Source organism: Hippopotamus amphibius, chromosome 10 (assembly GCF_030028045.1).
Source record: "Hippopotamus amphibius kiboko isolate mHipAmp2 chromosome 10, mHipAmp2.hap2, whole genome shotgun sequence".
In the NCBI taxonomy this organism is placed as follows: domain Eukaryota; kingdom Metazoa; phylum Chordata; class Mammalia; order Artiodactyla; family Hippopotamidae; genus Hippopotamus; species Hippopotamus amphibius.
In genome coordinates, this window is record NC_080195.1 from 72542074 (window position 1) to 72568383 (window position 26310).

The window sequence follows — 26310 nt, forward strand, 5'->3', positions numbered from 1 at the left end:
TCCAGATAGTTTGGCTGGATTTTTCCCCCCAGTGGCTGCCTGTTCCTTTTTTTATGGATGCAATATATTTTCCACTCTCTCTGAGAAAATCAATTAGACTTTTAAAAAAAAAGATCTTATGTTTCCTGAATAATTTTTATGGTCAATATTTGTATTTTTTTTTTCTCTTTTTGCTTTGCTTTTGTGCCTTTGGTTTTTCTCAAAATCTGTTAAGCCTGGTTGTCCATTCTTCTCCATTTCGAGAGCTGTTCCCCTAGCCAAGAAAGCTGACTAATTGCTATTGACCAGCAGGTTTTAACTCTAGGATGCACTAATGGACGATGAATAGACAAATCTACCCATTTCTGGAAAAAAATAAGGAAGCTTGACTCTGGGATGTCAGCACTCACATAAGAGCTCTGTTGTTCTTCAGGCATATTGCTTTACTTCTCTAGAAAGCCTGCTCCCTCTCTTAGCTGGGGGTGTAGGCCACCCTTCCCAGTGGCTCTGAATACAAGGAAGTGGGGAAAGGAAGTGAGTAGGTAGGGAGGGCAACAGCAGTTTGGTAAAAATTTCTTCATTAGTCACTCTGATTTCTGAGTGCTTTCCCATCTTCAGTCTCTCTGCTGGTTAGGAACTTCATCTCCCCACCCCCTTCTTTTTTTGAAAATCATTTTCTTTATTAGTTATCTATTTTATACATGTTAGTGTATATACGTCAACCCCAATCTCCCAACTCCACACCCCCCCAAGAAACTTCATTTTCATTGTTCCTAAAAGAATGGCTTTGATAGTTTTACTTGTGGATTTTTTGGGCTGTATATGCTGCCTCTCTGATTAATCTACCTATTCACAACCATCTATCTGATGGTTTCATTTGCACATATTCATCAAAATCTCTAGAGATTTCTCCTGTTATTTCTGACACCAGTTCAGATTTTTTCCTTTTTGTGTATTGCCATTATAATTTCAGGGAATTTGGGGAGCAAGGCAAAGTTAATGCAACTTTTCATCTTGTTTTATTAATGGTCATGTGTATTGTGTAATACTTGTGATACTGGTTATATGCATTGCGAAATATTGGTAATACTGGTAATTTGTTTTTATTTTATCTGCTCTGGACTAATCTCTTTTGTCAACCTTCTATATTATTTACTCTGAAGCCCCCAGAGTATATATCTTTATGCATGCCACATGTTAACTAAAGATATATCTTATTTCTTCCAATATTTTTATTTATTTTTATTTTTGTTTTTTTTGGTTTTTTGGCCATGCTGCATAACATATCGGATCTTAGTTCCCCAACCATGGATCGAACCTGCACCCCCTGGACTGGAAGTGTGGAGTCTTAACCACTGGACTGCCAGGGAGTTCCCTCTAATATTTTTAGATTATGAGATATATTTTGGCCCTAAATTAAATCTGTGCATGCCTTGCACATATTAATTAGTTTACTACCAATTTCTACAAGTTATCGATAGATACTACAGCACAAGCAATTCTTAAAACAAATATTTTAAAGTGTATAAATGATCATATTTTGTCTCATAATTAGTATAGGTATAAAGGTTCAATCTAACAAAAATATTCATACTCTAACTTTTGATATTCCTCATAAGTCCAGAGACAAAGTTGATTGTGATACTTATTTTTTATTCAATATGTATCAATACTACATGTATACTGCCCACAAATATCGAAAAGTTGCACTACCTCCTTAAAAAAAAAGCATTTGAGATTAAAGTCTTAGACATATTTTATTAAAGCATTATTTTACCTCCATTTTTCTTTTATAAGATACATTAATATTGCCTTATACATGTTTATGCTTGCAAATATATACTTATGTATGTAGGAGGTAGAAGTGTAGCAGAAAGCACAGGAAAGGTGAGAAAGGAAATGAGACAGAACAGTCATGGCACTGGGAGAGACAGGAAACAAGGAAATGTGAGGGGAAAAACAGTCAGTCTAAGATTTACTCACTGACTGAAGAGAAGGTAGCCAGTGGACTGGTAACAAGCTCACCTCTCTTGCAGAACCTAAGGTGAAGTCTGCCAATCCTGAAACTGTCTTGGGAGCCCAGTAGCTGAGTGGACGTTCTTATCATAAGAGGGGAAAGTTTTGCCACAGGTAGCAGTCAGCTACCTGCGGTTATAGGAAAAAACTGCCGTTCCTGCTTGAGATGAATATGCCTTGAATCAGCCGGAAAAGGACCTCCCATCTCAGCTGTAGGACCCTGAGAATCAAATGGCTTCTCTTCCTCCATCCCCTTTTATGCTTTAGTAGATAAGCTCTACACTGGAAAAGGAAATCTGATTTATACTGATTGGCTGCCAAATCGATTACTATTTGTCTTGTACCTGTGCTGAGGTAACCAATCCTCTGACATAAATCAGTCAAGAACAGTTAAGTTGATTCTGAAAAGGAGACCAAGCTGAACCACCACAGAAGATGGCTTCTCTAAGGCAGATATAGTTGATGAAATGGAAGAGTAATTTAAAATGTGTCGTGAGAATTCTTAATGTAAAGAAAAAGAAAAATACTTCAAGGAAATTAAAAAGGGGAAGGACAATACTGAAAATTCAATGCTCATCTTTAAGAATATGGAAGACCTATCGTAAAATCACAGGAAAATGGAAACTTTCAAGTGAAGATATAAAATATAAAGGAGGATTAATTCAGGATATCTAGTGTGCATATTCTGCGAGTTCTAGCAGGAGAAAAAAAAATTGAGGAGAAGCAATTTCCAAAGAAATAACTGACAAAAAGTACCCTGGAATGGAGAAAAAAATGACTGTTCCTCAAGGAGACACTTACAGCTAGTCAAAATTAACATAAAGAAGAAACATTCTTGGACATACATTGGGTCATATAAGATGAGGAGATGATCTTACACATTTCCAGACAGATAGCAGATTAATAATAAAGTCCCTGGTTAATAATCGGTTATATACCCTAGATTAATAAAGAGTGAGGGTCATGAATAGGCAATTGTTTGAGAAAGAGTTGAAAAAGGCTAATAAACATAAAAATAATGCTAAATAACCCATATAGTCAAATATCATGCAAATTGAAACAGTAATGAAGCACTTTTATGACCAATCAGATTGGTAAAAATTAAAAAGATGAATAACAGATAGTGCTAAGTAAAAATGAATGGGCACTCGATCCTTTAAGAGGATCCTAAATTGGCACAATATTTTGGAAAGTAATTTGCAATATCTGTTTCAAAATAATATTATATATCCTTTGATTTAAGAATTATACATCTAAGAATCTATCCTATGATAATAAAAGCATGATCTGGATTAAATTACAGCATAGCTTATAACAGGAAAAAAAAAGCAATCTAAACATTTACTATTAAGTAAAAGGTTGAATAAAACGTAATATACTAATATAGGACAGACATAAAAATGAGAGATATTTTTATGTGCTAATCTGATACATCACACTTTTGTAGCATGGCTATCACACCCTCAGTATTCATTATTTCATTTTTCTATGGTAACAGAATCCATTGTTTTATGATTCTATTTAACTTTTAAAATTTAGATATAATTCACATACCATGAAATCACCCTTTTAAATGGTTTTTAATTCTGTGATATTAGTACATTCACAAAGTGGTGTGCAAACGTCACCATTATCTGGAGATGTTTTAAAATGTACCCAGGATTTGTTTTGATCAGGTGTGGTCAGACACACAGGCCAGAAATAACAGTCACGAAGGTAGAAGTTTTTATACTTCAAAGATCTCTAGAAATAGAAGGCATAGCATACCACAAAGGGCCACATGGGAGAGCACCAGCTTGGTCAGGAGGAAGAAGGAGAGAGAGGAAAATGTGGGCTAGAATCTTTGTTGGAATTTTGGCAGGAAGGAGTGGGTGAGGCAGTGTAAGCAGCTAAGCAAATTTAGGATTGGCTAATTTAAACAATTTTGCAGACTTTGGGGTATAGGGGCTGCTCCTAGTTGTCTGACACTTGGCCCTGGGGTGATCAGGATAGAGAATAATAGCTTGGGATGTGAGTGCTCACTAAAGGAGGAAGTGTGGGGTGTGGGCTTTAGATTGCTTGGTTTGCATATGAAAGGTCCACTTGCAGGTAAGTCCTTCACTATCTCAAGGAAGCAGCTAGCCCTGAAAGGATCAGTCTTTCCAGGATCAACTAGGCCCATAGATCAAAACGTTAGAAAATACAGAAAATAAAAAGGCATGATTAACATAGATAACATGATCACCAAGGTAAGGACTACATTTCCCAGGCTCCCTGCAGCTGTTCTCAGCACAACTTTCATGAAGTGTTCCCAGTGTGACCAGCAAGTAGTGTTCTCTCTCCTGCTGGCTAGAGGACAGACAAGATAGGTAGAACTAGGGCAACATCTTGGCCTGTGAGGCTGACGTCTCATTGAGGGGAGTGGAAAAATGAGATAGAAGGAACCTGACTACCTAATGACCCTGGAACCATTATGTGGGGGAGAAATTAATTCTATCTTATTTTAAGCTACCATGATTCTAGTCATTCAGCTACTCATAGTCAAACATAGTCCTAAATAATATATTGATAATTGCTAATAAAAAAAAACCCTGCACCTAACTTTCATAGAATGATTCCAGTTCTCTTCATTAAACAATATATAGAGAGGTACAGACAGAGATGCAGCTATATAAATTTATAAAAATTTAGGAAGCCTATCTCTGGATTATTAATAGCGGTTAACTCTAGGGGTTGGGACAGGATGGCAGAAGAATAATCACATTATATATTTAACAATAATTTTTTAAATGGCAGGGTTATGATTTATTTTCACTGTTTATATTTTTGGTTTCATTCAAATATAAATTTTAAAAAGTCCATTTATTATCTTAACTTTTTTCATTAAGCAGATATTGAAAGAAAACATAAATTGTAAAGAACAACTCAACCATGGTTACACTAAAAGTTGTTGCTATTAACAGTGTATTTGTTTTCCTAAAATATCTGACTTTCTTCCCATTCTGTTATTTCATGATTCACCCTGAAGTCTGATAGTGTATGTTATTGTTATCTATTGATTACATAGACAAACATAGAAACAGTTATGCTTGTAACTATCAAAATCAAACAGATTACTTTTCCAGAGATGTTTTTAAACCCATAAAGCAGACAGCAATCACGTCTTTGTTGTTTTACCTTTAGGGAAATGCCCCTTGCTAATTCCAAGCTATTCTTGTCAGTCTTTCCTTCCAGAGGGGACGGTGTGTGACACAGCCTGGTCAGAGCATCTTATCCCCCTGGACACAATGATTACACCAAAGATGGGCCTGTGGCCCAACTAGGGACAATTTAGTTACTAGATCTGCAGGGAACCATCTTTCCTAACAAGTGGAAGGAATCTGCCTAAGAGAAGCCAAGGAAAGCATGTAGAGAAAGTAGAGGTCGTTTTTCATTTGTTTGTGATTTCACTGTCATTTAAGCCCTGGATCTAGCTGTCCCTGGATTACTGTTGGACTTTTCAGTTATGTGGTCCAATAAGTTACTTTTGTTTTCCTTAAATTAGAGTAAGTTGGGTTTATGTCACTGATTAGTTTACTCTTTTATTTGGCAAGATGTTTTCCTTAATTGTTTGAAGGGTTCAGTTAAAAAGATTTTTTTTAAAATATTGTGCACACACATAACACTCCGTTTGTAAATTGGCCAACTCACCTGCAAATTGAGTCTATTAGAAATGGTTCTTCATAGGTAGAACCATATGAAACATCCTACATTCAAAAAGTTTTGACCTAGGAAAGTGGCAGTTTCATAAGATTGTTGAATTTAGTATAAGGACACTTTAAATCATTGCTTAGAAACAAAATACCGACACAGTATTTGTTTATTATAGAAAACACAGACAATATGCAAAAATAGGGAAAGATGAAAACAAACAAATTATTCCAAAACTATAATCCAGAGATAAACACTATTATATTTTTGGTGTGTTCTCTCCCAAACAATAAACTTGGTTTAGAAAATAATTTTATTGAACTAATGACAAGTTAATGAAACATTTGTTACTTTGGGAATATATTTAATTAAAAAAATTCACCTTGCTTTCCAACAAACATGCTTTGTAAAATTAACTTACTTTTAAAAAAATGTCCTGCTTTAAGTTCTTCGTTAAGGTTCTTTTTATTAACTAATTTGCAAACAAGCTAATCTATCTAAACTAGAAAGACTTATCTATATAATTCTCAACATATGCAGTGTTTGATAATTCCATTACTCATTACAAAATCCAAATTTTAGGGTATTTAGAGTAATTATATGTTTAACTTATAAATAATTATAAAAAGTATGCTACTAATACCCAATTTGATGTACTATAAAAATATTTTACAGAAACACATAGTTCTACTCTGGTCTACATTTTATTTTAAAATTTAAACTGAATAATTTATTTGGTCTAAATAATCTGTATTTGGTAATGTGCCAAAATAAAGACATAAGTAAAACTGGAAATTCCAGAAGTGCTAATATGGTATTGTTTTAACAATATCGTTGCTTAAAATGGTTCATTCATTTATAAAGCAACTCTCTGTTGAGTGCTTACTTTCATTGATGCAGAATGTTCTGAACACATAGGAACAAAGCCTACATGATTTCACAGAATTATATATGCAAGGGAAGGAAGTGAGGAGGGTGAGGAGGATGGTTACTTTAGATTTAGGTAGGGTTTTCAGATTTCAGAAGCCAGTCTGGTGAAGACATTTGGGAAGGTGGTGGCAGTAAATGAAAACATATGCAGCTCTGTGCAGCAGTGAGCTTGGTGGGTTCAAAGCACCCAGCTGGTCTGGAGCACAGTGGATTAGAAGGAGAAAGAGGCAGAAGCCAACACCTAAGAAGTAAGCAGAGTCCAGATCATTACAGGTCTTATAGACACCAAGTAAGCATTTAGATTTTTTCCCCCTGAGTGCAGTCTGCAAATTTGCTTTTACAAAGATCACTCTGGCTGAAGAATGGGTTGTGGTGAGAGCAAGAGTGACAGCAGGAAGAGCAATTATGAAGCAGTTGGCTTAGTCTCAGGAAAATTTCTTTAATTTGGGGTGCCAGAGAGTCACAAAGTGACATTAACAGGTTCTCTAATGTGTTCATTGAAGTGTAGCTAACTTGACTGTTGTGAGCAATGTTTTGTAGAAGATTCAATTCTGAGAAGCAAAAAGGTTGTGAGACATTAAAAGAACAAAAAGAAGTTATACCTTTTAAAAATCAGAATATAAAGTATTTATAATTAGATAATCATTGTTTTATTATTTCTGCATCATTGAAGAAGTGCCTTGGGGACAAAATTTAGAAACTACAAAAATAGTATTTACTGCAATACCTGCCTCTAATGTTACCCACTGAGGTTAAAATTTGAAGTAGGTTTATTTTGTCTTTCCAAAATTGATTTGCCAAGATTCTAAACTTCCATGTGACTTTTCTCATGATGTTTCTGAATAATTTTTTTGAGCTTTTTAAATTGAAATATAGTTGACGTACAATGTTATGTTAGTTTCAGGTGCACTACATAGCAATTTGACACTTGCTCACAGTATTATGAAAAGATCACCATGATGGTTTTAGTAAAAATCTGTCCCCATACAAAGCTCTTACAATATTATTAACCATATTCCTTATGCTGTATATTATCTCCCTGTAACTTATTTACTATTTAACTAGACGTTAGTATCTCTTAATCTCCTTCACCTATTCACCCTTACTCCCCATTCCTTCCCTCTGGCAACCATCCATTTCTTCTTTGCAGTTGTGAGTCCTATTTCATTTTGTTTTATTTGTTTTCTTTATAGATTTTATATATAAGTGAAATCATATGGTATTTGTCTTTCTCTGTATGACTTATTTAACTTAGCATAATACCTTCTAGATCCATCCATGTTGTTGCAAATGGCAAGATTTCATTTTTTAAATGTCTGAATAATACTGAATTGTATATATACACCACAACTTCTTTATCCATTCATCTATCGATGGACACATTTAAGTTGCAAATGATTTTGAGGTTTTTATGGGTGTATGGTTGTGTGAAAGTAGTCCAATTTGATTCTTTTGCATGCAGATGTCTAGTTTTTCTAACATCATTTATAAATGAGGTTGCCTTTTGCCCACTGTATATTCTCACCTTCTCTGTCATATATTAATTGACTATGTAAGTGTGGGTTTATTTCTGGGCTCTCTACTTTGTTCCTTTGATCTATGTATCTGTTTTCCTGCCAGTATTATACTGTTTTGATTATTACAGCTTTGCAGTATAGTTTGGAATCAGGGAGAGTGACACCTCCAGCTTTGCTGTTCTTTCTCAGGATTTCTTTGGCTATTTGGGGTCTTTTGTGATTCCATATAGATTTTAGAATTGCTTATTCTAGTACTGTGAAAAATACCTCTGGTATTTTGATAGAGATTGAATTAAATCTGTAGATTGCCTTGGGTAGTATGGATATTTTAACAATATTAATTCTTCCAACCCATGAGCATGACACATCTTTCCATGTGTTTGTGTCACTTGTTTTTTTGATCAATGCCTGAAAGTTTTCAGAATACATCTTTTACCTCAAAATTTTCCTTTTTTATTTTTTTTAATTTATTTTTAAAAATTAACTTTTTATTGAGGTATTGTTAATTAACCACATTACATTAGTTTCAGGTGTACAACATAGTAATTAAAATTTTTATAGATTATACTCCATTTAGAGTTACTATTAAATATTGGGTATATTCTCTGTGCTGTATAATACATACTTGTAGTTTATTTTAAACATAGTAGTTTGTACGTCTTAATCCCCCATCCCATCTTGTAACCACAAGTTTGTTATCTATATCTGTGAATCTGTTTCTTTTTTGTTATATTCACTAGTTGTTTTATTTTTTAGATTCCACATATAACTGATAACATACAGTATCTGTCTTTCTCTGTCTGACTTAATTCACTATGCATAATACCTTCTAGGTCCATCCATGTTGCTGCAAATGGCAAAATTTCATCTGTTTTTTTACAACTGAGTAGTATTCCACTGTATAAATACAACACATTTTTATCCATTCATCTGTTGATGGACACTTAGGTTGCTTCCATATCTTGGTTATTGTAAATAACACTGCTATGTACATTGCGGTGCATGTATCTTTTTGAATTAGTATTTTTCTTTTCTTCATATATATACCCAGGAGTGGAATTGCTAGATCATATGGTAGTTCTATTTTTAGTTTTTTGAGAAACTTCCATACTGTTTTCCACAGTGGCTGAACCAATTTACATTCCCACCAACAGTGTACAAGGGTTCCTTTTTCTCCACATCCTTGTCAACATTTGTTATTTGTATATATTTTTTTATGATAGCCATTCTTACAGGTGTGAGGTGATATCTCATTGTGGTTTTGATTTACATTTCTCTGATATTGGGCATCCTTTCATGTGCCTGTTGACCATCTGAATGTTTTCTTTGGAAAAATGTCTACTCAGGTCTTCTGTTTATTGTTTAATTGGGTTGTTTTTTTGATACTGAGTTGTATATGTTTATATATTTTAGATATTAACCCCTTATTGGTCATATCATTTGCAAACGTTTTCTCCCATTAAGTAGGTTGTCTTTTCGTTTTGTTGATGGCTTCCTTTGCTGTACAAAAGCTTTTAGGTTTAATTAGGTCCCATTCATTTTCTTTTACTTTTGTTTCCTTTGTCTTAGGAGACAGATCCAAAAAAATACTGCAATGATTTATGTCAAAAAGTGTTCTTTTTTTACTGAGTTTTATGGTTTCAGGTCTTACATTTAGGTCCTTAATCCATTTTGAGTCTATTTTTGTATATGGTGTGAGAAGTTCTAATTTCATTCTTTTACATGTAGCTGTCCAGTTTTCCCCGTACCACTTACTGAAGAGCCTGTCTTTTCTCCATTGTATATTTTGCATCCTTTGTTGTAGATTAATTGAGCATAAGTATATAGATTTATTTCTTAGCTCTCAATTCTGTTTTATTGATCTTTGTGTCTTTTTTTGTGCCAGTACCATATTGTTTTGATTATTGTGGCTTTGTAGTATAATCTGAAGTGAGATGTATGACACTTCCAGTTCTGTTCTTCTTTCTCAAGATTATTTTGGCTATTCAGGGTCTTTTGTGTTTCCCTACAAATTTTAAAGTTATTTGTTCTAAGGATTGCATTAAATCTAAAGATTTCCTTGGGTAGTGTGGGTATTTTAGCAATATTAATCCTTCCAATCCAAGAACACAGTGTTTCTTTCCATCTGTGTCACCTTCAATTTCTTTCATCAGTGTCTTATAATTTTCTGAGTACATGTCTTTTACCTCCTTAGGTAGGTTTATCACTAGGCATTTTATTCTTTTTGATGTGACTGTAAATGGGATTGTTTCCTTAACTTCTCTTTTTTGGTAGTTCATTGTTAGTGCATAAAAGTGCAACAGATTTCTGTATATTAATTTTGTATCTTATAACTTTATTGAATTCATTGATGAGCTCCAGTAGGTTTTTTGTGATCTCTTTAGGATCTTCTGTGTATAGTAGCACATCATCTGCAAACAGTGACAGTTTTACTTCTTCCTCTCCAATTTGGTTTCCGTTCATTTCTTTTACTTGTCTGATTATTGTGGCTAGGACTTCTAATACTATGCTGAATAAAATGTCAAGAGTGGGCATCCTTGGGCTTCCTAGGTGGTGCAGTGGTTGAGAATCTGCCTGCCAATGCAGGGGACATGGGTTCGATCCCTGCTCCAGGAAGATCCCACATGCCGTGGAGCAACTAAGCCCATGTGCCACAACTACTGAGCCCATGAGCTGCAACTACTGAAGCCCACGTGCCTAGAGCCTGTGCTCTGCAACAAGAGAAGCCACGGCAACGAGGAGCCTGTGCGCCACAATGAAGATTAGCCCCTGCTCATTGCAACTAAAGAGAAAATCCCACATGCAGTAACAAAGATGAAACACAGCCAATAAATAAATAAATAAATTTATTAAAAAAAAAAAAAGAGTAGGCATCCTTGTCTTGTTCCTGATCTTAGAGGAAATACTTTCAGCTTTTTACCTTTGTGTAAGATGTTAGCTATGTATTTAGCATATGTGACTTTTATTGTGCTGAGGTATGTTCCCTCTATATCCATTTCCTGGAAAGTTTTTATCATAAGTTGATATTGAATTTTTTCAAAAGCTTTTTCTGCATCTATTGAGATGATCATATGGTTTTTATTCTTCAGTTTGCTAATGTGGTATATTACAATGATTGATTTGCAGATATTGAAAAATCCTTGCATCCCTGGGTTGAGTCCCACTTCATCATGATCCTTTTGATTTATTGTTGGATTTTGTTTGCAAATCTTTTTTTGAGGATTTTTGCATGTATTTTCATCAGTGATGTTAGCCTGTAATTTTCTTTTTTGTGTGATACCTTTTGTCTGGTTTTGGTATCAGCATGGTGCCGACCTCATAGAATGAGTTTAGAAGCATTCCTTCGTCTGCAAATTTTGGAATAGTTTGAGAAAGATAGGTGTTAACTCATCTCTAAATATTTGTTGGAATTCCCCCGTGAAGCCACCTGGTCCTAGACTTATATCTGTTGTTGGGAGGTTTTTTTTTGTTTTTTTTTTTTTGTTTTTTTTGCTGATTCAATTTCACTACTGGTAATTTCACTACTGGTAATTTCATATTTTCTATTTCTCCTTGGTTCAGTCTTAGGAGATTAGTGGGGTTCAGTCATGAGGCAGCTTGTTTTGGGAAACTAGGGAGCCTGGGGCTAGTACTGGCCCACTGCTGTGAAAAGTGGAATCCTGGGGTCTGGCTGCAGGGCCCAGGGATCTTAGAGCTGTTGTTGGACTGCTGGTGGGTGGGGCCTGTTCTTGACGCAGCTGACTTTGGGGTCTGGGGTGTCCCAAAGCTCGTGTTGGCCTGCTTATGGGTGGAATCGGTCCTGCCGTCGTGGGCTTCAGGGCTGTCCTAGGGCTAGTGTCCCAGCTGGGAGGTGGACTTGTATCCCAGGGTCTCTGGCTGCAGGGCCCTGGGGGTCCTGGGTCTAGCATCTGCACACTGGTGTGTGGTGCCAGATCTTGGGCCCTCTGGTGGGCAGGACCATGTCCAGTGGGTGACTCTCTAAGATCAGCTGGTGAATCTGACCCAGGCTCTTTTCAAATTGCTGCTCTGCCCTGGGTCCTGGAGCATGTGACATTTTGTGTGCTCCCTTTAAGAGTGGAGACTCTGTTTCCATAGCTCTCTGAATCTCCTGAAAATAAACCCCACTGGCCTTCAAACCCTTCACAGCCAAGTGTTCTGGGGGATCCTCTTCCCAGAGCAGGTTCCCCAGGCAGGGGAAACTGATGTTGGGCTCAGACATTTTATTCCTTGGGAAGAATCTCTGCAACTGTAATTATTCTCCTGTTTGTGGGTTGCTATCTTTAGTGTTATGTTTGCATTCCTTTCTTTTTGTGTATGTATATCTATCATAGGTTTTTAGTTTGTGGTTATCTTGAGGTTCATATATAACAACTTATATACATATGTGATTATTTTAGGTGATGACCTCTTAAGGTTGAATGCATTCTGATTGCCCTACATTTTTATACCCTCCTCTACGTTTAATATTTTTGACATCATGTTTTATATCTTTTTGTTTTGTGTATCACTTAAGTACTTATTGTTGGTAGACATTACTTTACTACTTTTGTCTTTAACCTTCCTACTAGAACTCTATAAGTGGTTGATCTACTGTATATTTTACTTTACCAATGAGCTTTTCCTTTTGTAGCTTTCATATTTCTAGCTGTGATGTTCTCTTTTCCATTTAGAGAAGTCATTTTAACATTTCTTGTAAAGCTGGTTTAGTGGTGCTAAACACTTTTAGCTTTTGCTTTTCTGTAAAACTCTTTATCTTTCCTTCAAATAACAGCCTGGCCAGGAAGAAACTTCTTGGTTGTGGGTTTTCCCTTTCATCACTTTAATATATCATGCCATTCCCTGCTTGCCTGCAAAGTTTCTGCGATAAGTCAGTTGATAGTCTCATGGGAATTCCCTTGTATGTAACTAGTATCTTTTCGCTTGCTGCTTTTAAGGTTCTCTCTTTAATTTTTGCCATTTTAATTATAATGTGTCTTGGTGTGGACCTCTTTAGATTCATCTTGTTTGAGCCTCTTTGTGCTTCCTGGACTTGGATGTCTGTTTCCTTCCCCAGGTTAGGATGTTTTCAGCTATTATTTCTTCAAATAATTTCTCTGCTCCTTTCTCTCTTTCTTCTCCTATTGGGACCCATATAATGCAGATGTTAGTACGCTTGAAGCTGTCCCGGGGCCTCTTAAACTATTCTTGCTTAAAAATATTTTTCCCTGTTCAGCTTGGGTGATTTCCACTAATCTGTCTTCCAGATTGCTGATCCATTTCTCTATCATTTAAACTACTGCTTATTTCTTCCAGTATATTTTAAAATTTCAGTTACTTTATTCCTTAGCTTTGTTTGGTTCTTCTTTATATTTTATAAATCTGTTGAAATTCTCACTGTGTTCATCCATTCTTCCCCTGACGTCAGTGAGCATCTTAATGATGATTACTTTGAAGTCTTTATTGGGTAGGCTAAAGGGATTAAAATTTGACTTTAAAAAGGGGTTTGCTCCATTTATACCAGCTTCTCTACCAATGTTTTTTTCTTTCTGCTTTCCTAGCCAGTTCTCAACATTTTAATTAGTAAGAAGAATAGGTTCCTGTAATTAGACTGAAGGGTGGCCTCCTTAGCAATTAAGAATTTCCCTTGTAGCTAAAATCTGGAAATATATCAAAGAACTGGTAGCATTACTTTGGTTTTAGTAAATGTTTCATTGGCCCATCTTATAAAAAACAGTGATTTTAAGCTTTACAAATTGTTTAATTAAAACTTTCATCATTTGATAAATGTAGTCTTCCAATTCTGCTATCAATCACCTAGAATGTTTCTAGGTATGACCTAGAAACATTGTTTCACTGAGGCAGAAAAGTTTGGAACATTAGAGTTGACATAAGGGAGGCTTTTGTTTTTGTTTCAGTAAAATTATTTAGCTAACATGTAAGAAATATAAATAACTAGTTTCTCCATTTCTTGGAACAAACTAAGAAATCCTGCTAAGGTTCACCCTTGCAGCCCCTCTTTTTGCCTGAGTTTCTCCAGAAGCCTTATACCTCCTATCCAGACCTGTTTTCCCTAGGGAATGTCCTAGAATTTCTTGCAATGAGATATTATCTATATTAAAGAAATCATTAAATCACAGAAACTCCAGCTAATGGAAGGTATTTTTGTATACTTTCATTCCAGGGTAATGGAATACTTCCGTGATTAGGTATATGAAATAGTGACAAAGTCACAGAGGTGCTATAGCTTTTTGTGTTTATGGATTGCTGTACCAAATACAATAGCATGTCCCACATAATATATGACTTTGCCAAAATGAAAACTGAACTTATTTCAAGAGAATCATGCCATTAATGTTTAGGGGAAAGGTCAATGCATTATTTTCAGGCCCAAGAATCCTGAAATAGCCATTGCATCTGAAAGAAAAGGAGAAAAAAAAATCACTGATGTCTTTGGCTGACATTTGTGAGGAGTGGAAAATGAATAAATTCACTCGCAGTGACTGATGTAACCTAATAAAAATGTCAATAAATTCACATCATTCTGTTGCTGTATCTCAATCATGAGTGGCTAAGTTGTGTGTACTTTTTTTTCTCAGGCTGAGGAAACACACTACTGTATTTCTTCACCCATTCCGAAGTTAAGATTGAGTGTTATAATACATAAGATATAGACTAGGTAATGTGGTCCTACTTTGAAGTTGCTTCTGGTATAGCAGAAAAAGACATGTTCCTAAATAATTATAATATAACATATATAGTTAAAGTTTCATAGGAGAAAAACAGCTAAAATATGATTGCAGTTTAGAGGAAGGAGAAATTACGAAAGTTCAGAGAAGCACAATTATGAAAAAAGATGCCAATTTCATAGAAATGTAACTGACATTAGAGAGTGTTCAAATTTAAAATTGGGCTTGAAGTCCTTGAAAAATTAGGTTCCTTCTTTCCTTTACTTTCTTCCCTCTTTCTCTTCTTTGTATTCTACCCCATCCTTTCCTTCTTTCTTCTCCTTTCTCACAAATTTCCCTCATCCATATGTACTTAGTGTTTACTGTATACTCAGCACCATGCTGGACACCACAATAATTAAAATAAAGGCTATCCTCAAGAGATCATGGCCTTCCCAAACCCCCAGTCCAATATAACATAGGATATCCCCCTCTAGCCAAACGCAAATAATATAAAATATGTATCAGGGGATATATACTGGAGATTTGGGAGGAAGGAGCTTGAGGGGAGAGTAAGGTAAAGCTAGAGTATGAAATTAAGATTAAATGGAGAATATGTGGTGGCAGTACACTGAGTTTAACCCTTAACTGACAGGAAATTAAGGGTCATCAGAAAACAAATGAATGGCAGGATAGTTTTCCCCTACTGATGGGCAGTGGCTGGGCTGCTGGAGCCTCTACAAGGGCTGTAAGCAGGAAATGTGAAGGTAAGAGGCAGCCCCAACAGGGGTAAAAGACTGTGCAGATTGCATTGCTACAGTTAACAGACTGGTGGGACTGTCCAAGAAAAAACTCAGGGTCATTGCAAGAGGATGCAGAGAACCTAATATTAAGGGGTAAGAGTTGAGAAACAGTAGACTTTTGGGTCATACATATAAATGATAATTATAGCACAACACAGTAAGTAGATATCTACCAGTACAAAGATTAAGAAAAGATGTTTCATGTAATCTGAGTCATCCCTCATAAGTAGAGTTTGCTGGTTGAGTTATGGGTGATGGGTGTGGAGGAAAGAGAGGGATTTCCAAGAAGAGGACCAAGTATGATTAAATATGTGATCAATCAATGAGTCACTGAAACATTCATTTGAATATTTCATTTGAAATATGAACCAAATAATGATTTACTGTTAACAGAATATAAACTAAGAGGTAGAGAAGGCAGGAGATAAGGCTACAGATATGTTGTAAGTGGAGTCCAATCTTCAGAACCTTGAATTTGTATACATAGTGGTATGAATTTTGTCTTGTGGGTGAAAGAAAGCCACTGAAGGATTTTAAGCAAGGAAAGGGAGTTAAAAATGAGGAAAAACAGTTTTGTATCTTAAAAAAAATACTAATTCAACAAATGGTGCTGAAATTATCTATATGCAAAAAAAAAAAAAAAAAAAAAGAACCATGGCCCATACTTCACACTTTATGCAAAAATTAACTCAAAAGTGATCTTATGTAAAACTTTTAGAGGTTAGTAGAAGAGAAAGTCTTTGTGACCTTGGACTAGGGAAAGAGTTTTTCAATACCACACCAAGAAGCACAATCCATAAAAGAAGAAAAGAAAAAAAGAAAAAATTTGACTTTATCAAAATTAAAAACACTTACTCTGCTAAAGACACTGTTCAAGCTACAAACGGGAAAAATAGCTACAAATCACATTTCTGACAAAGAACTGTATCCAGAAAATATTTTAAAAAAACTTCTAGAATTCAACATTAAGAAAAAAGAACCCAATGAAAGAAAATGGGTAGAAATCTGAAGACACACTTCAGCAAAGAAGATATATGGATAGCAAATATGCATACGGAAAGATGATCAAAATCAAGTCATAGGGAAATGCAAATTAAAATGACAGTAAGATACCACTATAGACTCACTAAAATGGCTAATTAAAAAAAAAAGACAGTATCAAGCATTGCTGATGATGCAGAGTAACTGAAACTCTCATTAATTACTAGTGGAAATGTAAAATGGTACATCCGGTTTAGAAAACAGTTTGGCAGTTCCTTAGAAAATTAAACACATATTTACCATTGAATCTAGTCATTCCACACCTAGGTATTTCTCCAAGATAAAAAGAAATATATGTTTACACAGAGACATACCTGAATGTTCATATCAGTTTTATAAATCATCATCCAAACTGGAAACAACACAGCTGTCCTTCAACCACGGAATGCAGAACCGAAACACGGTACATCATATAGAGGAATACTGCTCAGCAACAACAAAGAGGCATAAATCTCAAGTGCATTCTGCTAAGAGAAAGAAGCCAGGTCTGAAAGGCTACTTATTGTCTAATTCCATTTACAGGACATTCTGTAATGTTCTTCCTTAAAGAAATGTTATGATTAATAAATACAGAAGGAAAGAGAAAAATAGAAAAATCACCATCAAAATACAACAGTAGTAATTGTTGCAGGCAAAATCTGCTATGGATGATAAAATTAATGGGAAAAACTTTGAGGAAAAATAGGATAGCGGAATCTAAATTAATCTTCTCCCAAATATTCATTAACTACAAGAGGGGAAAAGTTAACTCCTCAGTGGAGTAGTCTAGAAGACACCACCTTAACCAAGTGATCCATGTTAACATCCCCAGGAATAATGCACGTGGACATCATGTACCCCCTGATACAATGTAGTAAAGAGGGTATGCAACTTTTGTGATAGTCCTGCCAAAAAGGCATAACCACAAATCAAATAATGAAAAAACAAGGGACACACCCAAACTAATGGACATTTTACAAAATCACTGACTAGTACTCTTGAAAAGTGACAAGGTCATGAAAGACAAGGGAAGACTGAAGAATTGCACGGATTAAAAGCAGACTGGACTGAGGAGATGTGATAACTAATGCAATGTGGGATCCTGGGTAAGGTCTAAAAAGAGAAAAAGGACAAAGTAGAAAAGCTGATAAAATCTGAATAAAAGTCTGTAGTTAAGTAAATAGTACTTTACACATGTTTGTTTCTTGGCTTTGGTAATAGTCCCATGCTTATGTAAAATACACCAGGGGAAACTCAGTGAAAGTTATGTGGGAACTTTTTCTGTAAGTCTGAAATTATATCAGGGTAAAAATTTAAGGAAAGTTATAGTAATATATCCCCACAACAACAAAACAAGCATTAAGATATTCATCAAAGGATTAAATAAGGACTTTGCTAGATATCCATTCATTAATTTCAGAGATAATTTTTTTTAAATTAGAAATCACATATACAAGGGGCCTATAATCATTTTCAGTGATTAAGATTTCTACTGGTCTTTATTCACGCCTATCAATACATAAGATCGTCAGGAACTTGGTGAAAAAGTTTCTAAGTAATGATTGGTTACTTTACTTTGCAGCCTGGAGGGTTGGTAACTCATTCTCCTGAGTTTATGGATGCAAATTAATGTCCATCATATGGGTTTTATCTGTAGCGCCCTTCTCAGATTTGGAGTCATCAAACTCTTTACCAGAACAAATTGCATCATGAAAGATTTGGAAAGAATTTTCACTTTTGAAAATGAGTAAGATTTCACCCTCTAGATGGCTCTATTCAATTTTATTTTGATGTATTAAAAGGCAACATCATATATGCATAAAGTCATATTTACATTCTCTTTTCTCTCCTAGTTCTTACAGTGTCATCTTCAGACTGAGCAACCTGTTACTAGAATTTTTAACCTGATGCTTCTTATTACAGTCTACCCAATAATTAGCAGGCTGGCTTGGGAAAGGGAGAGAACCACAGGAAGGAGACAGTAAGTTAGAAGGAGTTCTAGGGAAGTGTTTAGAGTGAATGACCTTGAGAAATCTCAGATACTTAAACACTGAAGAGACAAGAATAAATTCCTTCTGAATACAAAAGAAGTTTATTTTCTCTTGTAAAGAGGGAAGTACAGTGGCAGAAGGAAAATAAGCTGGTGATCCCAATTAGCCCCAGCGCTGCTTGAAGAGTGTGATACACATGGGCCACCAGACTGTGTCATCTTGTTACCGTTGGTTACAGTCACACTCGGTCCATTTTCTATTTATCAATATGTATACATTATAATTCCAAATGGCAAATGCTTTGCAGTAAATCTCCTGAGATTCCATTGAGACTCTAGAAACTGCACAAGAATAACTCATCACTATTTTCAGTAAACAGTAAATAATAAATATTAAGGATGGTAGGAGAAGAGAGAAAATACAGAAAATCTCGATTTCTTCTCTTTTTATTGCCTCTCATCTTTCCTTTTCCCTTGGGTTGCATCTCTTTCCACTTTCATGGAGAAGAAGCTCTTTTCCTCAACTCTTTTTCTCATTTATCGATAGTGCTCTTTGGAGCAGGAGCTTCTGTCCTGATCTCCAGGTTCTCTGATGTCCTCAGTGATACCCACATTTTTTTTAACCTTTCCTGATCAGTTTTCTTTCACACTTTTCTCAAGAGCCAGTTCAAATATTCAGCAACACCTCAAACCCTCTACCTATCACTTCAGCAAATGATCTAGCCTTGTACATGACTGAAAAAAGAAAGGCTGGTAACTCCAAAGGCAGCTGGGCCTTTTAGCTACCAACAATCTTTGCATATCATAGTTATCTATATACCTATTTAGGGTCAGCCTTGGTACATTTTCTTCCAGCACCTCATGGATTTAGAAAAGAAAGAAATAAATGGGAGAAATGAAAACAAGTTTTGAGATGATTTCGCCATTTAGTATGAAAGCAATCTAGGATTCACGAAGGATGGTGGAGAATGATACCAGAGGAGGAAGACCCAGGGAACTGACCCAGGAGGGCAGGCATTTTGGCTTTCTTATCCACTACCAAATACCTAATGCTTAGAAAAGTCCTGACACATAGTAGTTAGGCACATAATAAATATTACTTGAATGAATGTATAATTTAAAGAATGCTAAGCATTTGGAATCTAAGTAAAAAATTAACACAATCTAATTTGCATTTTTTAACCTCTTAGTCTGACTGCAGTGTACACATGCCTCACTCACTCTAAAGTCCACTGCAATCTGGCCTTCAGTCTCACAGTGTGCTGTGATGGGCTGTGCCCTCCTAATTGTTCCAGCCAATAGATGCATCTCGATCCTTATTGTACTTGACTTCACAGCTCATTTTATGGTAATGACCCATCTTTCCTTCTTAGAAATCTGTCCTCCCTCTTTCAGGTTGTTCTCTCTGTCTCTTTCATAAGCTTTTCTTTTAAGTCTGCCTGTTAGGGCTAGTTCTCATCAGCCTTCTGGGTAATTTCATCCTCCCCGATAGCTTCAACTACTGATCACCATCCATCATTTGCACCTGAAGACCAGAATCCCACCAAGGCTTCAGAGGCTTCCTGGAAGTCTTTAAATGTCCAAGACACTTCCAACTTATCATGTCCAAATCAGAATTCACTGTTAACCCTCCAAATCTACTATTTCTCCATAATTTCCTTTCCATCTCCCTGCTTATGTAAACCAGAAGCTTGGAAATCATCCAAAACTATCCCCATTCCCTCATTTCTCATATATAATCAGTCACTCAAGTCTCCTAATTTAACATTGGAAAAAGCTCTTGAATCTATTTCTTCTCCTTATCTTTACTTACTTAATCTATCTTCTCATCATTTTCCACTCAGATTACTATACTAGACTTCTTACTGTTTTACCTGCCTCTAGGTGTTTCTTTCACTATACAAGCCGCAGTGTTATTAGTTTGCCCCAGCTGTTTTTGATGCTCCCGCATCATGCCACATTCTTTCTCAGCACAAAGGTTTAGACCTTATTGTTTCCTCTGCCTGGAATACTCTCCTAGCAAACCCTAGCATGGCTTGTTTCTTCACTCAGGTTTCTTCTCTTTATCTAAAATTATATTGATATATTTAGACTCCTTTTTGTTTCCTCCAGCAGGTAAAAGCTGTCTTTTTCACAACACCATTACCAGTAATTAGAAGAGTTGGCACCCAAGAAATATTCTTTAAAATAATGAATAAGTTAATGAATAATTGTATCCAAAATAGCACATGCCATGCAGTATTGGGAAATACTGGCCTACTTGTTTGCTGCTCCCAGTGGACTGGAGCCAACAAATGAGTTTCTCAAGAGCACCGAGACCTTCTTTTCTCTCTCTCTAGGTTTTAATCAGCAATATTGTCTGACACTTTGGTGGTGCTCAGTAAATGTTTCTAGGAAAACAAAACAAAGCAAAAAATAACCTCTTAACCTACCTTAGCTAGCTGAGTAGCTGAATTTCACAAAAAAAGTCTAATTTCTTTCATTAGATTCAGTTTCACAGAATATTTTACTCCCTTCAGCATATTTTCCATTATTCAAACCTTGATTTTGCTTACAGCAAAATTTTACCTATACTTTTCTACTTTACAGACTGTAACATAAACACTTTATTAAAGGCACTTTTTATTTCTTCCTGATCACCAATATGAACCTGACGTTATAAAAAAGTTGGAAGTGAGGTGGTAAGTTATTCATGGCACAAATTTTCCTCACCAACATTTCATGACTTTCTTTTGGCAAAGAAATGGAATACAAACATATTAGGGTTAGATGTGACCTTTCTTGTTTTGTAGTCCAATCTGAACTTCTGAATCTTTTGCGCAGAGGAAAATATTGAGGCCTAAAGATATCATGTGACTTGCACAAGACCCTGTGTCTGGTAGCAGAATATACAGCCAGGTGGAGAGGCAGCTATCATATTGGTGGCAACAGTAATAGCTGAAATCTTGGAGAATATATTACTTGACAAGTAAAATGCAATTCTGGGACCAGAGAAGCAGTTCTTGTGTATTTCCTGCCTATTTGACTGGCTTGAATCTACTCTCTGACTTAGTGTCCATGTGGACCCATCAAAACTATTTGGAAGGGACCCACAATATTCTGGAATATTTAAAGATGGTTTGCACAGGCCCAGTATTTCTGTTATCACTTCTATGCTGTTCCAGAGTCCTTAGCAATGTCCTATGATGAAATGAATTTATGTTTGGGAATTTGTTTGATATTCTGATTGACTTCTATTATTCCTCCTGGATTTATAACTTATTTGAGATATAGTTAGTATATCTACATTTAGTTATTACCTAAGCTGGGAGATAGGCACTTCATTCGTTCTCCTTTTGGTTCTTTCATATCATCATGAATTCAAACTGCCCAGTCTACTGGAGTGTGGTTACTGCATTGTATTTCTTTATCATCTAACCACAATTCTTATCTTTTTATAGAAGGGTAGCACTTTCTCTTTTGGATATGTAGTTAATGACACCAGTGTATACATCACCTGTTACAAACTGCTACTATCCATGTACTAATAGCTACAAGCTTGTTCTCTAACTGATGGCTTCTATTTGCTTCTTGGAGAAAATGTATCTGCTAAGCAAATGGTTTGGCTGGATTAGTCTCTTTTTGTATCAGTTGTATCTCAACAGATTAATGAAATTGTGATGTATATCAAATAAGTAGGTTCAACTTTTATCAGACACCCTTTCTATATAATACAGCTTTTAATCATTTAACTTAGAAGTTTAAAATAAAAGTAGCTATATACACAAATATGAAAGAGCAAAAATGTTCCCAGGAACTTTATAATATGTATCTCTTAGCAATAAAACCTATATATAAGATAAAAATTATGCATATTAAGAATTTATAAAAGGACCTGATGAAGATTTTGATCTATAATTTTGCATCACTTTCAACTGAGAGTCTGTGCATTTATTTCTCAGAGCTCCAGGATACTTTACTAACATGACTGTATAAACCTATACTCCATCTTTATCTTTGTCAGTATTATCTTTTATGCAATATGGTAGTCCTTAGGGAGCATTAATTGCTAGCTATCTCTTAGCTACTTAAGGGCAATCTTGGAACAATTACCATGTATTTATGGGAATGAGGCATTCATTTATTTATTGCCTTTCTCTTAAAAATCCCATAGCATTTGCAAGAAGATAACAGTATTAATATGCCCACTTATCTTTGCGGGAATTATTCCTTTCTCCATCTCCACCACCCACTCCAGCATCACCACAGCACCCTAATGTGTGGCTCATGTTTACAAGCTAAAACTACAATGATCATTGCCACTCAAAAGCATATTGAATCTATCCTTTGTCAATTAGCCTTTCTTTTCTTTTCTCTCTTTCTCTCTCTTTTTCTTGAAATGGAATAAGGACTTTCACCTAGGAATCATACGATTTGGGCCACGTAAAGGTCACTGGTCTCAATTTTATACAAGATTGTTAGAGATGTAGAGCAATCACTGTGTTACTTGTTTTGATGTTTTTGTGAAATAAATTGAGTATTTCAAACTGGTCTACAAGTGCCATAGATTATCTTATTAAACCTATTCAGTTGATTTAGAATAAATAATTCCTACTATTTCATAAGGCCAAATTATATATAATAATATATAGATAGATGATTAAACACATAGGAATACATGAATCATTCACACAATGTGATTTATCAAAGGTAGAAAATAAATATCTGATCTTTGAATTTATTGTTGGACACATTTCCAGATATTTATGCATAAATACTCATACGAGGACTTCAACAGAGTACTTGAATTATTTTAAATGCTTTGCAAGGCTTCATAACCTAACTTTAATATTATCTTTTTCCTTCCAGAGAGATATAAAACAGAAGGAATAATTGAAATGTTCATGCAAAATTTAATGACAAGGAAGTCAGAAAATATAAAAGAAATAATTAATATGTTCTCTCTCTCTTCTAGATTAGTATTTTTGCTAGGTATTGTCGCATATCTGGATCTTTCCAAATTTTACATATAAGAGGTAATTTATTCCACTTACCTAAATATTCTCCTTATTTTTAAAATGTATTGTGTTATTTTATTCAGATTGCCATTTATTTAACGCTATTTAATTCACATAAGACAAAGTGTAAAACCCTGACTTATTCACTGCGATACAGCAAAATAAAAAGCAAAGAAACAAAAAAATCCCACGGGTCTGTCAAACAGACAGACCTCAGTCTGAACATCAGTCATGCCACTTCCTCGGGGTTAGAGGTCCTTACGTAGCTTAACTAACCTGTTTGAGCTTCAGCAGATATGCATAAGAGCTGCCATGAAAATGAAATGGTAAACTATAGTTCCAATAATAGCTACCATTTAATGTGGTTTACTATGAGCCACATGCTATGCTAAATGCTTTATACATTTATAAAATTAATCCTTACAGCATTCCTATTGGGTATGACCTGTTTGGGCCCCATTTTACAGTGTGGAAGTAAAAAACAGAGATGTTAAATAATCTACCTGAAACTGCACAAGACTTCAGTGGCAAGAGTGGAATTCTAACTGGTGTTCATCTGTTTGGTTATCTACTGCTATGTAATAAACTATCCAAAACGGAGCAGCTTAAAACAACTATTTTATTATCTCTTATGATTTTATGTGTTGATTGGACTGAGCTGGGTGGTGCCTTTGCTCCACAAAATATCAAGTGCAGCTGCAGCCATCTGGTGGTGGTGGTAGGCGCTATAATGTCCGGGATGGTTCCTCACCAAGCTGGCACTCAGGGCTGACTATCTGCTGGGAGCTCTTGCAGAGCTGCTGTTGACTAGAATGCCGCAGTTCTCCCTCACCATATGGACTGGCTTTGCTCAACACTGGAGACTGAGTTACATGACGGAGTGTTCCAAGAGGACAAGATCCAATATAAGATGCTTCCACTTGCATCACACTTGTTAATGTCCCATAGGCCAAGGCTAGTCACCTGGACAAGCCCAGAATCAATGTGAGATAGAACAACACAAGGGCATGAAGGCTGGAAGGTTCTACTAAGGCCACTAAAGGAACAGCCCATGGCCACAGCTGACATCAAAAGCAATCTTTTGTGTCCTCCAAACTATCATGGCTAGCAGTAATCTTCTGCTCTCCTTGGGTAGCATGTTGGCCAATGCCTTGTGAGAAGGACTTTCGAGTTTCAGACAACAGAGTCAATTAAATGTTTTTGATAAGCTTTTACACTTTCCTTCTTCCAAATATAATATGAAAGTTCAATTTCATTTAAATGGTTTTAAAAGAAATTTCAGTTTTATGAGAGAAGAATGCCTCTCAAGATTTAAATTATTTTATGAGTTTTTTAATGCTGTTCTCTATTGAGTTTTATATGTTATACCTCATTAGTGAATAAAATAAGGAGAAATATTAAGCTTTATGCCTTATCATTACTCAAATAAAAGTGACTATATTGCAATCTATTTCTTAGAGTGCATGATTAATTTTGGATTTTTAAGAAACTTTTTTCCCACAGGAATGGTTTTGATCCCAATATTCTGTAAAAATAGGATTTTTATTTCAGAAATTGTAATTCTTTTCTTTCTTTTATATAAACTAAAATAATACAGTTCTAATGGCATTTACATAGATGGGTTCCATAAAGAACTTTTTATTTAAAAGTTTTACTTTAGATAAAGCATTCTATATTTGTATATGACATTTATTTCCAAATAGAATTATTTTACCTTAATGACCCCCAATATTTTAACTGTTTCCCCTATTAATATTGATATTTAGGCAGCCTCAGAAAAAGTGAGTTGCTTACAGAAATCAGGAAAAAAATATATGACCCTTTACCTTGATTTATTACTTCCAGTTAAATTAGAAAATGATTTACAGGTAATAAAAAACATTTCAAAGCTGTTTGGTACCAATGCAAACTCTGATAATGCCATAGCCTATCATCAAGATGTCAAGGGGTGATATCTGAAGATGATATCTGAACAAAGTTATCCCCTTCATGGCTGTGATATTGCTATTAAGCTTTTTAAGGAATTGGGATAGACATACAAAAGAAGAAAATCAGTACTTACTTTTTGTGACAACACCTTCTAAGCGAATGATATTTGGGTGGTCAAACTGACCCATGATACTGGCTTCTCTTAAAAAATCTCTTCTTTGCCTATCCATGTGGCCGCCTTTCAAAGTTTTGATGGCAACTGGGATCTCTCGTTTCCCTGGTGTTTTCAAACGCCCACTACAGACTTCTCCAAATTCACCTTAAAATATGAACAACAGTAGTTATTTGTTTAAACAGAATACTTATATTCCGGAAAAACTGAATTGTCACAAAGTACCATTTTTTTTTGTTTTTAAGATAATGATTCTCAAGTGTGCCATTTTTACATAGAGATCTCTTCCTTAAAAATTAAACTTGTAATGACAATATGCCTGATCAGCATCATTTGTAATGAATAATGGAATGCATTTTCATATGCTGGACCACAGGAACTACCATTGATAGATATCCCTGATCTGCTGAGAAATTATGACTAGCAGAATGGGTGATGCTAATGCAATTCTATGGAAAAGCAATCGCTGCATAACACTTCCTGTTCCTGTTCTCAATACTGATATGTGGGCCAAATGCCTGCTCTATTCAGGGAATCCCTCAGGCATATTTGATTTGATTCCATAGGCAAATGTCTGGGCTTCACTGCTATTAGAAATCAATGCTAGGGTCAACTGGTATATGAACAGAGTAAAAAGACCACAC

The 26310-nt window shown here is 35.4% G+C and overlaps 1 protein-coding gene across 11 annotated transcripts in view; it reads right to left on the bottom strand.

Moving 5' to 3' along the window:
- The window catches only part of EPHA6 (EPH receptor A6), an 868712-nt gene that overhangs the window by 185946 nt on the left and 656456 nt on the right, over positions 1-26310 (bottom strand). For all 11 annotated transcript variants that reach the window (XR_009047653.1, XR_009047652.1, XM_057696163.1 and 8 more), the window contains one exon: positions 25628-25813. Coding sequence is in view for 9 of the 11 variants with exons in the window: in XM_057696163.1 (XP_057552146.1) it covers positions 25628-25813 (186 nt within the window). In the remaining 2 variants the exon portion in view is untranslated. The remainder of the gene's footprint in view (positions 1-25627; positions 25814-26310) is intronic.